This window comes from Periophthalmus magnuspinnatus, unplaced genomic scaffold (genome assembly GCF_009829125.3).
Source record: "Periophthalmus magnuspinnatus isolate fPerMag1 unplaced genomic scaffold, fPerMag1.2.pri scaffold_62_arrow_ctg1, whole genome shotgun sequence".
NCBI lineage: Eukaryota > Metazoa > Chordata > Actinopteri > Gobiiformes > Gobiidae > Periophthalmus > Periophthalmus magnuspinnatus.
The window spans coordinates 43,952-56,873 of NW_022986786.1; the positions used below are offsets into that span (position 1 = coordinate 43,952).

The 12,922-nt window shown below is 43.4% G+C and overlaps 1 protein-coding gene across 1 annotated transcript; it reads right to left on the reverse strand.

The window, feature by feature from the left end:
• Nucleotides 1–392: 392 nt before the first annotated feature.
• Nucleotides 393–6,744, reverse strand: LOC117393637 (E3 ubiquitin-protein ligase RING2-A-like). Its single transcript, XM_033991629.2, has 7 exons — nucleotides 6,502–6,744; nucleotides 5,962–6,055; nucleotides 5,534–5,694; nucleotides 5,230–5,454; nucleotides 4,814–5,134; nucleotides 3,669–3,900; nucleotides 393–2,007 (listed from the first exon to the last, which is right to left on the reverse strand). The coding sequence occupies exons 2-7, from the start codon at nucleotides 6,037–6,039 to the stop codon at nucleotides 1,858–1,860; spliced, it is 1,167 nt and encodes a 388-aa protein (XP_033847520.1). The 5' UTR covers nucleotides 6,040–6,055; nucleotides 6,502–6,744; the 3' UTR covers nucleotides 393–1,857.
• Between the last annotated feature and the right edge of the window lie 6,178 nt (nucleotides 6,745–12,922).

Consider the following 12,922-nt stretch of genomic DNA (forward strand, 5'->3'; position numbering starts at 1 on the left):
ACAGTACTTTTACTTGAGTAACATTATACAGTGTAACAGTACTTTTACTCGAGTAACATTGTACTCTACCTTTGTAACAGTACTTTTACTAGAGTAACATTATACAGTGTAACAGTACTTTTACTCCAGTAACATTATACAGTGTAACAGTACTTTTACTCCAGTAACATTGTACAGTGTAACAGTACTTTTACTCCAGTAACATTGTACAGTGTAACAGTACTTTTACTCCAGTAACATTGTACAGTGTAACAGTACTTTTACTCCAGTAACATTGTACAGTGTAACAGTACTTTTACTCCAGTAACATTGTACAGTGTAACAGTACTTTTACCCCCCCCCACACCACACACACACACACAGGAATAAAACACAAAGTACAACAGTCACTTAATGTGGAAAACCACAGTGTCTAAAGAGTTTTATTTATCGTGGGGTTTGAAATGTCACTAATTTCTACATTTTCAAATACAGATACAAGTGAAACAGAAAAGTTTAATGCTCACAAATAAATTAAACTTTACAGTCAGTTAAAGGAAATAAACATGTTATAGTCAAATAAATAGTGAGAAAGAGGAGCAGAAGCTGAATAAATGATAAATGGAAGTGTTTCGGGTGAAAATTAGTATCTAGCTTTTAATATTTTAGTCTTGAGCCAAACTGGCAACAGAAATGATCCACACATTTGTGAAGTGACCATTCTCCGATCTTTAAACTGGTTTTACAGGATGAGATGATAAACCTGTGACATCCAGAGGATTAAAATAAAGTGACAGTCACAGAGGCAAACAAAAAAAAAAGAGAAAATATTGTACAGAAGCCAAATGTGTGGTTCATTCATTCCTCAGCTGAGAATGTCTCTTTCCACCTTGGTCTTAAAGCTTCTCAAAAACGTGATACAGAGACATAAAAAAATACATACACTATTTACATGTTTTTTGCATCATTATTTCCCTGAAGCTTAGAAATTTGTGAGAGGCGTCACATCTGAGTAAAAGATGTAACACTGAAACAGTGGCAGTGTTAAAAAAGCAGGAGCAACAAACATAAATGTAGAGATATTTAAAAGGAGCTGTGTGTCGCCTGCCTCTACAAATTCAACGGAACCTGTGTCCAGAGCTCTGACCTGCAGACAGAGACACATACAGGTGTGTCCAGAGCTCTGACCTGCAGACAGAGACACATACAGGTGTGTCCAGAGTCCTGCAGACAGAGACACATACAGGTGTGTCCAGAGTCCTGCAGACAGAGACACATACAGGTGTGTCCAGAGCTCTGCAGACAGAGACACATACAGGTGTCTCTCAGTTTATGGACAGGTCTCATGTTCTGATCCACTAGATTCACTTCCTGAGCTGCAGAGGCTGCACTAGCACTGAGTCCTGATTGGCTGCAGGTGCTGGGGTTTAGATAGTGACCAATCAGAGACAGAGACAGAGAGAGACATTTTAGGTTTAAATCAACTGGATTTCAGCTTTGAAAGTGGCAACACAAACGAGAGAGGCGCATTCTGCTTTCTAATTGGATAATCATCTTGAACCAAAACACCAAATTATAAAATAAGTAAATCGGACATGATGTAAAAAAGAAGAAATCAGCATTACAATTATCAGTAAAAGCTCTATTTGCTGTGTTTACGTTGCGTCTGGGGACACAGAGGTCATTTGACATTTAAAATCTAAATCTTACATACAGTTCCTTTAAGGGTTTGCAGTTTATAAAAAAAAGATTAAACTCAAAAAGTTCATCTTTTGCATCACAAATCAGTCCCACAGTTTCCATCAGATCCACCAGAGAACATCTGAAATACTTCCTTCTGTTGTGGTCAGATGACACTGCTGTGACCCTCTGCAGCAGCTAGGGGGCGTCCCGCTGTAGCCCGGGGGACTTGGGTGGAGGCGGTGGCTGCGGTTGTTCTTTGGTTGGAGCGTAGTACAGTTCCAGAGGCTTCCTGACCTTCCAGTATTTATCATTGACCAACTCGAGAGTCAGCGAGCCATTCAGTGTCTGGAAAAGAACGACAGACAGGGGGCGCTGTGGTGAGGGAGCGTGGTGCAGACTCAGGTATAATTAGACCTGTGTTATTCAGTACATGTTAGTGGAACAATATGTGTTTAGTATTTATGATGTGTAGAGTTTAGACGTGGGAGAAAATGTCGTTTTGTTGTAATAAAACGCAGAACACGTGACTTCTATGGCTGATTGTAGGTCCACTCTGTTATTTTCAGTCAGGGGACGGAAAAACACGAAGGATTTCTACACTCTCTTCATCTGAGGTGAGAGAAAAGTCGTTTTGTTTGTAAATGATTGGGACCAATGAGATCCTCCATTTCACATCCTTCACTGAAATAAACTAATCTGACTGGACGATGATGCCGGACGATGTTTTACACTTTTTGCTCTTACTTAGTCCCTGCTAAACATGCAACATCAAACATCAAGCTTCTTCAGAGGGGGAATGTACTCTCTGTGTGCCCTTGAGCAAGACATTCGACCTGCCTGTCCTTCAGTGTCTGCAATCGCCAGTGTGAATAGTATAAACGTAATCTTAAACGTAGTCTTAATGTGACTCAGCGACTGTAATGCAGTTACATATTTAATTGTACTGCGAGGAGTACTTTTATGACACCATACTTTTACTCTTCCCACTGTAAGTACTGTATGTCTAGAGACAAAAACCTAATGTTGGCGATATGAAGTGATTTACTTGATGTCTGTTCTTTGAAAATTCCAGATTTTGTGCATTATTGAATGTTTAGTCAGACAATAACTCCAGCTACAATTACTTTTACTCGAGTATACTTTAAAACCCCAAATACTTTTTACTTCTAACAAGTAATATCTTTGACAACTACTTCGTACTTCAACTTGAGTAACATTATTTTGAAGTACAGTGGTCCCTGGTTTATGGCGGGGGTTATGTTGGGTGAAATCCATGACCTATCAGCTTTATTTTTTTTACAATTATTCTATGTTTTGCAGCTGTAAAACCCCTCACCACACACTTTATACAAGAGAGAAATGTGAGAAAATGTTAATGCCTGTGTGAGAAAAGTTTATAAACTCTCTCAAAGGTGCAGAACGTTTCATCGACATTGTGGGTTTTGTCGGGGAGAAAACAAATTGCAAACGTACAGCACTTCAGAGTCACACTGAGATCCAACGTTTATGTAAATTTGTCTGAACACATTCTGTACTGGACAGGAGACACGGCACGGAGGAGACTGATGGACAATGGTCTACAGTCCAACAGCCAATCAGGACGCACGACACAATGGTCTACAGTCCAACAGCCAATCAGGACGCACGACACAATGGTCTACAGTCCAACAGCCAATCAGGACGCACGACACAATGGTCTACAGTCCAACAGCCAATCAGGACGCACAACACAATGGTCTACAGTCCAACAGCCAATCAGGACGCACAAACAATGCACGGTCATACACCATAATAACAAAAATGTAAAACTGCGCTAAAAAAAATCTGCGAAACAGCGAGACCGTGAAAGGTGAACCGTGATACAGCGAGGGACCATTTTATTTCCTTTGAGAACAACTGTTTGGCGTCTCAGCTGTAAAGTGACTACTGACCTTTGAAGAGTAGCTAAGAGTACCTCACCTAGCAGTACGCACTGTTCTGTCTTCTGAAAAGCAGAGGTGACTCACAGAAAACTGTCCTTTGGTCATGATGTAGATGGTGTACTGTTTCTCGCTGATGCCGTGCAGACCGGAGCCTTGTGCCCCCGGCGCCGCAGTCAGCCTCCTCTCTGTGGCCGCTCCCGGCGCCTCCTGGGCCTCCTCCACCTCTTCTCCGCACGGCCCCTCCTCAAGAGCGATGCGCAGGGCCAGGTACTTGGACAGGTGGTCCACAGTGGCATTGGCTGTCGTCTTCACATATCTGTGCCACGGAGCACAGAAGAAACGATGTTAAGATTCATCAATAAAAAGAACGGAAAAATTAAAAAAACATCCTTTCAGTGTAAAGCCTCAGGATGAGAATGTTCTGGACATTTAGACACAAATAGAACAAGTTAATACGCAGTGCACACAGCTGTTTGTACTAACAGAGCTGGTCAGTGTTTGGTCAGTGTTTGGTCAGTGTTTGGTCAGTGTTTGGTCAGTGTTTGGTCAGTGTTTGGTCAGTGGGCTGTTTGTTCACAGACGTGTCCTGCTCCTCATTTACAAACCTGAGCCTTCAGTACTCTACACACGTGTAAATATTACACAACACGCAACAGTGCACTGGTCAGACAGGTGCACTGGTCAGACCAGTGTGACCGGAGGCTCTGCTGTTCTGTTGTGGTCACCACCTTTGAAGCCGCAGGTGTGAGACCACGTGACCACGTGTTCGTGCCATAACTATTTAATTAAAGGAAAAGGCATAAGACGGCTCCAGTGTCCAGCAAAAATAGAATACAACAGATTTCATCTGGAGGTTCAAGGTACCTCCACCGATACCTCCACCAACACCTCCACCGGTACCTCCAACGGTACCTCCACCGGTACCTCCACATTGCTCCTCTCTGACTTTTTATTACACAGAGTACTTGCGTCCATCGGACACACCATGTGTTCCTCCATACACGTGTAACAGCCCCGTTTCTGCTGACCACACGCCACAGACTCACTGCTGTGTTTCTCTTATTTTCATATTTTTAGTTAAAACATATTTTTGTTAATAACTGTTAATCATTTTTGAAATAGTGCCTTGATATTGCACTGCTGCTTTTCCTGAAATTTAGGCAGTTAAAAAGTGAAAAAGTCGCTGTAAAACATTGTAAAGGACAGATCTGAAGGTGGCATCATGTGACCTGGTCTGGCTGTAGTCATTGGGCTGCACTAGCTGTGGGTGTGGCCTAAACACCAGCTCGATCTCGGACGCCGGCCCGTCCTTGTGGCGGTGCGGAGGAGGAGTGGTTCTGCCGCTGTCCGCCTCCTGCCCCGAGCCCTCCTCTGACGCCCGCACCCTTTTACGGCTCGGCCCCGCCTCCGACCAGGCGTGCCCCGTGGTGGGCAGGGCGTGAGAGGGGGCGGAGTCATGGGACAGGTGAGAGCGGGAGTCCCCGTTGTCTTCTCCGCCGCTGAAAGTGGTGTTGTCACTCTCGTGGGTTGGCTTTTTCACACGGTGGTTTCTGAAGGGAAAACACAAAAACATGTAAACTTTAAATCACTTTGTGGTTTGTCTTTTGCTTCTTAAATTTCAGATACTCGATTAAACACTCGTCACCTCTCGGCCCTGTACCGCGCCTGCTGTCTCAGTCCCTCCTCGATGCTGGAGCTCAGAGCTTCCTGGTTGTGGAGACGGTTCAGTCTCTCGATCACACGACGTTGGTGCGCCTCGTACTCGTCGCGACTCGGATAGATTTTGGAGATCAGTGCATCAAAGTTGGAGTCTTTGCGGAGAGAGCGCCGGGACACCAGCTTCTTCCTGCATGTGGGACACTCTTTGTTTCTAAACAGAGTTAGAGGAGAACAGTTGGACGTTCTGTACTTTACGTGTTTTTCTGTTGAAAAAGGTGAGCGGTTCTCACCCCGACCGCAGAGCGGTGACAATGCAGTCGGAGCAGAAGCGGTGCAGACACTCTTTGGTGGTCATAGTGTCCTTCAGCATGTCCAGACAGATGGGACACATCAGCTCACTGTGCAGAGCCCGAGGAGACACCGCCACCTCTGTGCCGTCCATGATGGCCTCCTGACAAAAGACACAACGCACCCATATGGCCCTAGTGTAGTACTAGTATACTGTACTGTACAGTGCAGTACTAGTATACTGTACTGCACAGTACAGTACAAGTATACTGTACTGTACAGTACAGTACAAGTATACTGTACTGTACAGTACAGTACAGTACTAGTATACTGTACTGTACAGTACAGTATACTGTACTGCAGTGTACTGTACTGTACAGTACTGTGTGTGTGTTGTGTTGTGCATTGTGTGTGTTGTGCATTGTCTGACCTGTGGGCTCCGGTGCAGTTCATACAGACTTAACTCCCAGGTTTTACTGGGCGTCTGGACGTTCACAGGAGCCGCCATGTCGTCACAGCAGAGTCTGAATAAACACAAAGACACAGATCCAACTGTTTTTCAGACTGTGATGACGTCATACAGGCCCTGACATTTCTGTTGATGCAGCAGGAAGTGCTCCACTGTGGTTTTAAGCTCAATTTGGATCATTTCAGTCCTGGAGTTGCCACTTATCTCTTAATGACATCACAAGGTGGAACGTCGCATTTTGAGCTTTGGAGATGTAACAGACTAATAATAAAGAGTTAAACATTCAAATGAAACTAAACACAACTCCAGGTCTGTTTTTGAGTGCGTGATGACCATAGGGGGTGATCAGAGGGGGGGTGTCAGACCTCGGGGGGGAGGGGGGGGGGGGGCATGCGCAGTTGTATCTATAGTCCCACAGTATAAACAGACGAACACCTGGAGTCTCGTGATCTCGTGTCCTAAACAGGTTCGTCTGCGGGTCAGCACAGAGAAGACACTCACCGGACCGTGTTGACGGACCGTGTGGACGGAGCTGACGGGGCAGAGACCCCCTCCCCCAGAAACAGAAGACGCGGAACAGAGACGCGGGACAGAGACCTGGTCCTCACGGGGACGGGCTCGTGCGGCTCGTGCGGCTCTTGTTGAAGCAGAAAAAGGCAAAAAAAAAAGTCTTTAAACTGTGATATTTCCGGGGCTAACGGGTTTGACAGGAGACATCTTTCTTCGACTATTGCCGGAAGCTCCGGTCTCGCGAGACCAAACCGCGAGCTGCATTTCTCGTCTCGTGACACCTGAAACAGCCAATGAGGAGCGAGCCTCTTTAGTTCAACCAATCAGAAACAAGCAGCGTCTCCTCTGAGGCTCGCGCTCTGCAGTGATTGGACCGTGAGCTGAGGAGGCGTGGACAGTGAGGTGACTCGGCTCTTTTATGGGAACCGAACCTTTTTCGTTCATTTGGGAGAGCCGTTCAAAAACTAGCTCTTTTAATATTTATTAATATGACAGAACTTATTTTTATCCACCATGTTACTACAATAATAATCATTTAAACTGTCATTATGATGCAAATGTGTTTTTGTCTCTGTGTCTTGTGTTGATTCAGTGTCAGAATAAAAATGCAAACACATTGGAAAGAAAGAATATTTGGTTCTTTTAAAAAATGAGATCCGGGCTGAGCGCTGACTCATTCCCAAACGCCAAGTCATAGTTTCACGTGGTTTACAGTTTCTTCACTCATTTTAACATATTATTTTAAAACTTGGCTTTGTTTGATCAGTTGATTCAAACATGTGTCTGATCTGAATCTTTTGGATCAGTTCCTTTCAAAGACAATGGGGCGACAGTGGCTCAGTGGTTGAGTGTTGGTCCCAACCCGAAGGTCAGAGGATCGAGTCCCGCTCGGACCAAGTTCTGTCGTTGTGTCCTTAGGCAAGACACTTCACCCACATTGCCTAGTATGAAAGTGGTGTGTGCTCGAATGATAGGTGGTGGTCGGAGGGGCCGATGGCGCAGATTGGCAGCCTTGCTTCTGTCAGTCTGCCCCAGGGCAGCTGTGGCTACAATAGTATCTTACCATCACCAAGTGTGGAAATGAATGAATAATGACAATAGTGTAGAGGCTTTGAGAGGCTTTGACAAGACTGTAAAGAGCATTAAAGTGTAAGCCATTATTATTAAAGAGCCGTTCAAAAGACTGGCTCTTTACTTTTGTATTTATATGACAAAAGCCAATTTAACAACTCAAATTATCTGCAAACTCATCACAGCAACAAATGACCAAGACTCAGATGAGTTTAAAATTGCATTGCATTGCACTGAACATTGAATAATAATAATAATAATAATAATAATAATAATAATAATAATAATAATTCAAAAACTAACTCCTATTATGATGCCAAATGTGTTTTTTGGGGGGTTGTGCATAAATCTCTCTCTCACCTCAGCTGCTCTGCTTCTGCTGCTTATCGTGTTGGTTCAGAGTTAATCAGTGTAAAAATGCATGAAAATTATAAAGAAAAAGATTTGGTTCTTTTAAAAATTGAGATCTGTTTCCAGCCGTCCAGGGAAAGTGTGAAGACATGACACATTTAAATGAACTTCACTGCAAAACATAAGACCAGCACATACATAAATTCCTTCTTTCCATTCATAAAAAAACACTGGACCCGTCCCCTTGCCCGGACAGTCTATGATCCACTACAGGTCCCCAGAGCATCAGGACACGCCCCCAGAGCATCAGGACACGCCCCCAGAGCATCAGGACACGCCCTCCAGAGCATAGGACACGCCCCCAGAGCATCAGGACACGCCCTCCAGAGCATCAGGACACGCCCCCAGAGCATTAGGACACGCCCTAAGAGCATTAAGACACGCCTCCATCAGGATATGCCCCACATTACCCCAGCACCAAAGATTCACTGTTACAGGTAAGAGCAACCACAAACCACCTGTAACATACAACCACAAGTCACCTGAAAATACAACCAGATGGTTCATGTGGCTCATGTGGGAGATGTTCTTTGGTGCTGGTCCATGGGGAGACTTGTTCACACAGAGCTGCTTTAAAGTCTCTGAGCCACAGGAGCCAGAGACCTGAGCCACAGGACACATGTGTGAAGTACTTCCTGGTTCTAGTCCTGATCTGAGCAGCAGTGTTCTGGATGTTCTGGATGTTCTGGATGTTCTGGATGTTCTGTTCTGTGGCTCGTTTGGAGAGGCCAGTGAGCAGGACGTTACAGTCGTCTAACCTACTGGACACAAATGCAGGATAAGTCTCTCTGAGTCTGGTTTGGACAGTTTACCTTTGATTTTTGTCATATTTTTAGATGTAAAAAGCTGCAGATGTTATTGATTTGATGTGGCTGTTAAAGTTCAAGTCTGAGTCCATTTTTACCTCTAGATTTCTGTCCTGATTTGAAGGTATTAGAGAGAGAGACTGGAGGTGACGCTGACACTTTCTCTATGTTTCTGTGGTCAAAGTTGATGACTTGAGTCTTGTCTGAGTTTATCTAGAAAAAGTTGTTTTGCCTCCACACACTGATCTGTTGATGCAGTATCAGAGTGAGCCTTAAAATCTCGTATTCTGAAAAACTTGTTGAAAAACTTGATAAAGGCAGTGTGACTACAAAAGTGTTATCTCACAATCTACCTTGGTCTGCAACTTATTAAAAGATTAATGCAAAATAAAAGCCAAAGAAGTGAAGACTGGATCAGGCCTGGACGACATGTTGATAATACACATCATAATACCACATAAAGGTGACATACTGTCTGAATCCAGGTTAGCTGCTCCTTTGCAGTAAATAAACCAGTTTAGCCGTTGCCACAACAACCCTGGCCCCTCTAGCCTCGCCCCCTCCTGTCTTCACGTTCAGATCAGCTGATGAGTTTACAATCATAATTTTGAGACAAACTCGCCACAACAAATGTCTCAAAACTCGTGAAAAAGTTATTTTCTGATTTGTACCTGTAAAATTACAAAATTTAATCTATAAAATGAAATGTGTAAGTGTAAAACATGTAAAAAATAAATATTTATATCTATCAGTGTATCAGTCAACATTTATACCTTCAAACGTTTTGGAATGATTGTACCTTCATACGTCTGTCAAATGAATGAAAGAGCAACTCTCTGGACTCTATGAGTCCAGAGAGTCGTGATGGGAAACTTGGCATTTGGGAAGATTTATTAGTTTGAATGTAAAACTGCATTTTGCAGAGATAAGAGCCTTGGAGCCTTTGTTTGGCAGTTTCCAGTGCTTCAGCTCTGGGCATCTGGCTGTACCTCTTGGGCACTTGTTTTTTCATCACACCTCTCTGGGCCTCTGACAGTTGGCTGACTTCTCTCCGCACTGCCTTGATTTTAGGCTCTAACCATCGTTTCCATGGTGAATATTGTTTCTCCCGTGTTTGCTCTTATAGCCGAGCGTCTCTAGGATCAGTGCCACTGAAGTGTATATCACCTCATTGGTCTCTGTGATGGTTGAGGTAGGAATCACTCTCAATGCTGCATTCACTTCTTCTAGGAGACTTTCAGATGGTACTTCCCTTAGTCATATATATATATATATATATATATATATATATATATATATATATATATGACTAAGGGAAGTACCATCTGAAAGTCTCCTAGAAGAAGTGAATGCAGCATTGAGAGTGATTCCTACCTCAACCATCACAGAGACCAATGAGGTGATATACACTTCAGTGGCACTGATCCTAGAGACGCTCGGCTATAAGAGCAAACACGGGAGAAACAATATTCACCATGGAAACGATGGTTAGAGCCTAAAATCAAGGCAGTGCGGAGAGAAGTCAGCCAACTGTCAGAGGCCCAGAGAGGTGTGATGAAAAAACAAGTGCCCAAGAGGTACAGCCAGATGCCCAGAGCTGAAGCACTGGAAACTGCCAAACAAAGGCTCCAAGGCTCTTATCTCTGCAAAATGCAGTTTTACATTCAAACTAATAAATCTTCCCAAATGCCAAGTTTCCCATCACGACTCTCTGGACTCTATGAGTCCAGAGAGTTGCTCTTTCATTCATTTGACAGACGTATGAAGGTACAATCATTCCAAAACGTTTGAAGGTATAAATGTTGACTGATACACTGATAGATATAAATATTTATTTTTTACATGTTTTACACTTACACATTTCATTTTATAGATTAAATTTTGTAATTTTACAGGTACAAATCAGAAAATAACTTTTTCACGAGTTTTGAGACATTTGTTGTGGCGAGTTTGTCTCAAAATTATGATTGTAAACTCATCAGCTGATCTGAACGTGAAGACAGGAGGGGGCGAGGCTAGAGGGGCCAGGGTTGTTGTGGCAACGGCTAAACTGGTTTATTTACTGCAAAGGAGCAGCTAACCTGGATTCAGACAGTATGTCACCTTTATGTGGTATTATGATGTGTATTATCAACATGTCGTCCAGGCCTGATCCAGTCTTCACTTCTTTGGCTTTTATTTTGCATTAATCTTTTAATAAGTTGCAGACCAAGGTAGATTGTGAGATAACACTTTTGTAGTCACACTGCCTTTATCAAGTTTTTCAACAAGTTTTTCAGAATACGAGATTTTAAGGCTCACTCTGATACTGCATCAACAGATCAGTGTGTGGAGGCAAAACAACTTTTTCTAGATAAACTCAGACAAGACTCAAGTCATCAACTTTGAGCACAGAAACATAGAGAAAGTGTCAGCGTCACTTCCAGTCTCTCTCTCTAATACCTTCAAATCAGGACAGAAATCTAGAGGTAAAAATGGACTCAGACTTGAACTTTAACAGCCACATCAAATCAATAACATCTGCAGCTTTTTACATCTAAAAATATGACAAAAATCAAAGGTAAACTGTCCAAACCAGACTCAGAGAGACTTATCCTGCATTTGTGTCCAGTAGGTTAGACGACTGTAACGTCCTGCTCACTGGCCTCTCCAAACGAGCCACAGAACAGAACATCCAGAACATCCAGAACATCCAGAACACTGCTGCTCAGATCAGGACTAGAACCAGGAAGTACTTCACACATGTGTCCTGTGGCTCAGGTCTCTGGCTCCTGTGGCTCAGAGACTTTAAAGCAGCTCTGTGTGAACAAGTCTCCCCATGGACCAGCACCAAAGAACATCTCCCACATGAGCCACATGAACCATCTGGTTGTATTTTCAGGTGACTTGTGGTTGTATGTTACAGGTGGTTTGTGGTTGCTCTTACCTGTAACAGTGAATCTTTGGTGCTGGGGTAATGTGGGGCATATCCTGATGGAGGCGTGTCTTAATGCTCTTAGGGCGTGTCCTAATGCTCTGGGGGCGTGTCCTGATGCTCTGGAGGGCGTGTCCTGATGCTCTGGGGGCGTGTCCTATGCTCTGGAGGGCGTGTCCTGATGCTCTGGGGGCGTGTCCTGATGCTCTGGGGGCGTGTCCTGATGCTCTGGGGACCTGTAGTGGATCATAGACTGTCCGGGCAAGGGGACGGGTCCAGTGTTTTTTTATGAATGGAAAGAAGGAATTTATGTATGTGCTGGTCTTATGTTTTGCAGTGAAGTTCATTTAAATGTGTCATGTCTTCACACTTTCCCTGGACGGCTGGAAACAGATCTCAATTTTTAAAAGAACCAAATCTTTTTCTTTATAATTTTCATGCATTTTTACACTGATTAACTCTGAACCAACACGATAAGCAGCAGAAGCAGAGCAGCTGAGGTGAGAGAGAGATTTATGCACAACCCCCCAAAAAACACATTTGGCATCATAATAGGAGTTAGTTTTTGAATTATTATTATTATTATTATTATTATTATTATTATTATTATTATTATTATTATTATTATTCAATGTTCAGTGCAATGCAATGCAATTTTAAACTCATCTGAGTCTTGGTCATTTGTTGCTGTGATGAGTTTGCAGATAATTTGAGTTGTTAAATTGGCTTTTGTCATATAAATACAAAAGTAAAGAGCCAGTCTTTTGAACGGCTCTTTAATAATAATGGCTTACACTTTAATGCTCTTTACAGTCTTGTCAAAGCCTCTCAAAGCCTCTACACTATTGTCATTATTCATTCATTTCCACACTTGGTGATGGTAAGATACTATTGTAGCCACAGCTGCCCTGGGGCAGACTGACAGAAGCAAGGCTGCCAATCTGCGCCATCGGCCCCTCCGACCACCACCTATCATTCGAGCACACACCACTTTCATACTAGGCAATGTGGGTGAAGTGTCTTGCCTAAGGACACAACGACAGAACTTGGTCCGAGCGGGACTCGATCCTCTGACCTTCGGGTTGGGACCAACACTCAACCACTGAGCCACTGTCGCCCCATTGTCTTTGAAAGGAACTGATCCAAAAGATTCAGATCAGACACATGTTTGAATCAACTGATCAAACAAAGCCAAGTTTTAAAATAATAT

Excerpts from the sequence above, each read along its gene's own strand:
- LOC117393637 (XM_033991629.2), bottom strand. The coding sequence starts at position 6,039 with ATGGCGGCTCCTGTGAACGTCCAGACGCCCAGTAAAACCTGGGAGTTA. Across the intron at positions 5,455-5,533 it reads GTCACCGCTCTGCGGTCGGG|AAACAAAGAGTGTCCCACAT; the intron begins GTGAGAACCGCT and ends AACTCTGTTTAG. Across the intron at positions 2,008-3,668 it reads TGACCAAAGGACAGTTTTCT|ACACTGAATGGCTCGCTGAC; the intron begins GTGAGTCACCTC and ends GTTCTTTTCCAG.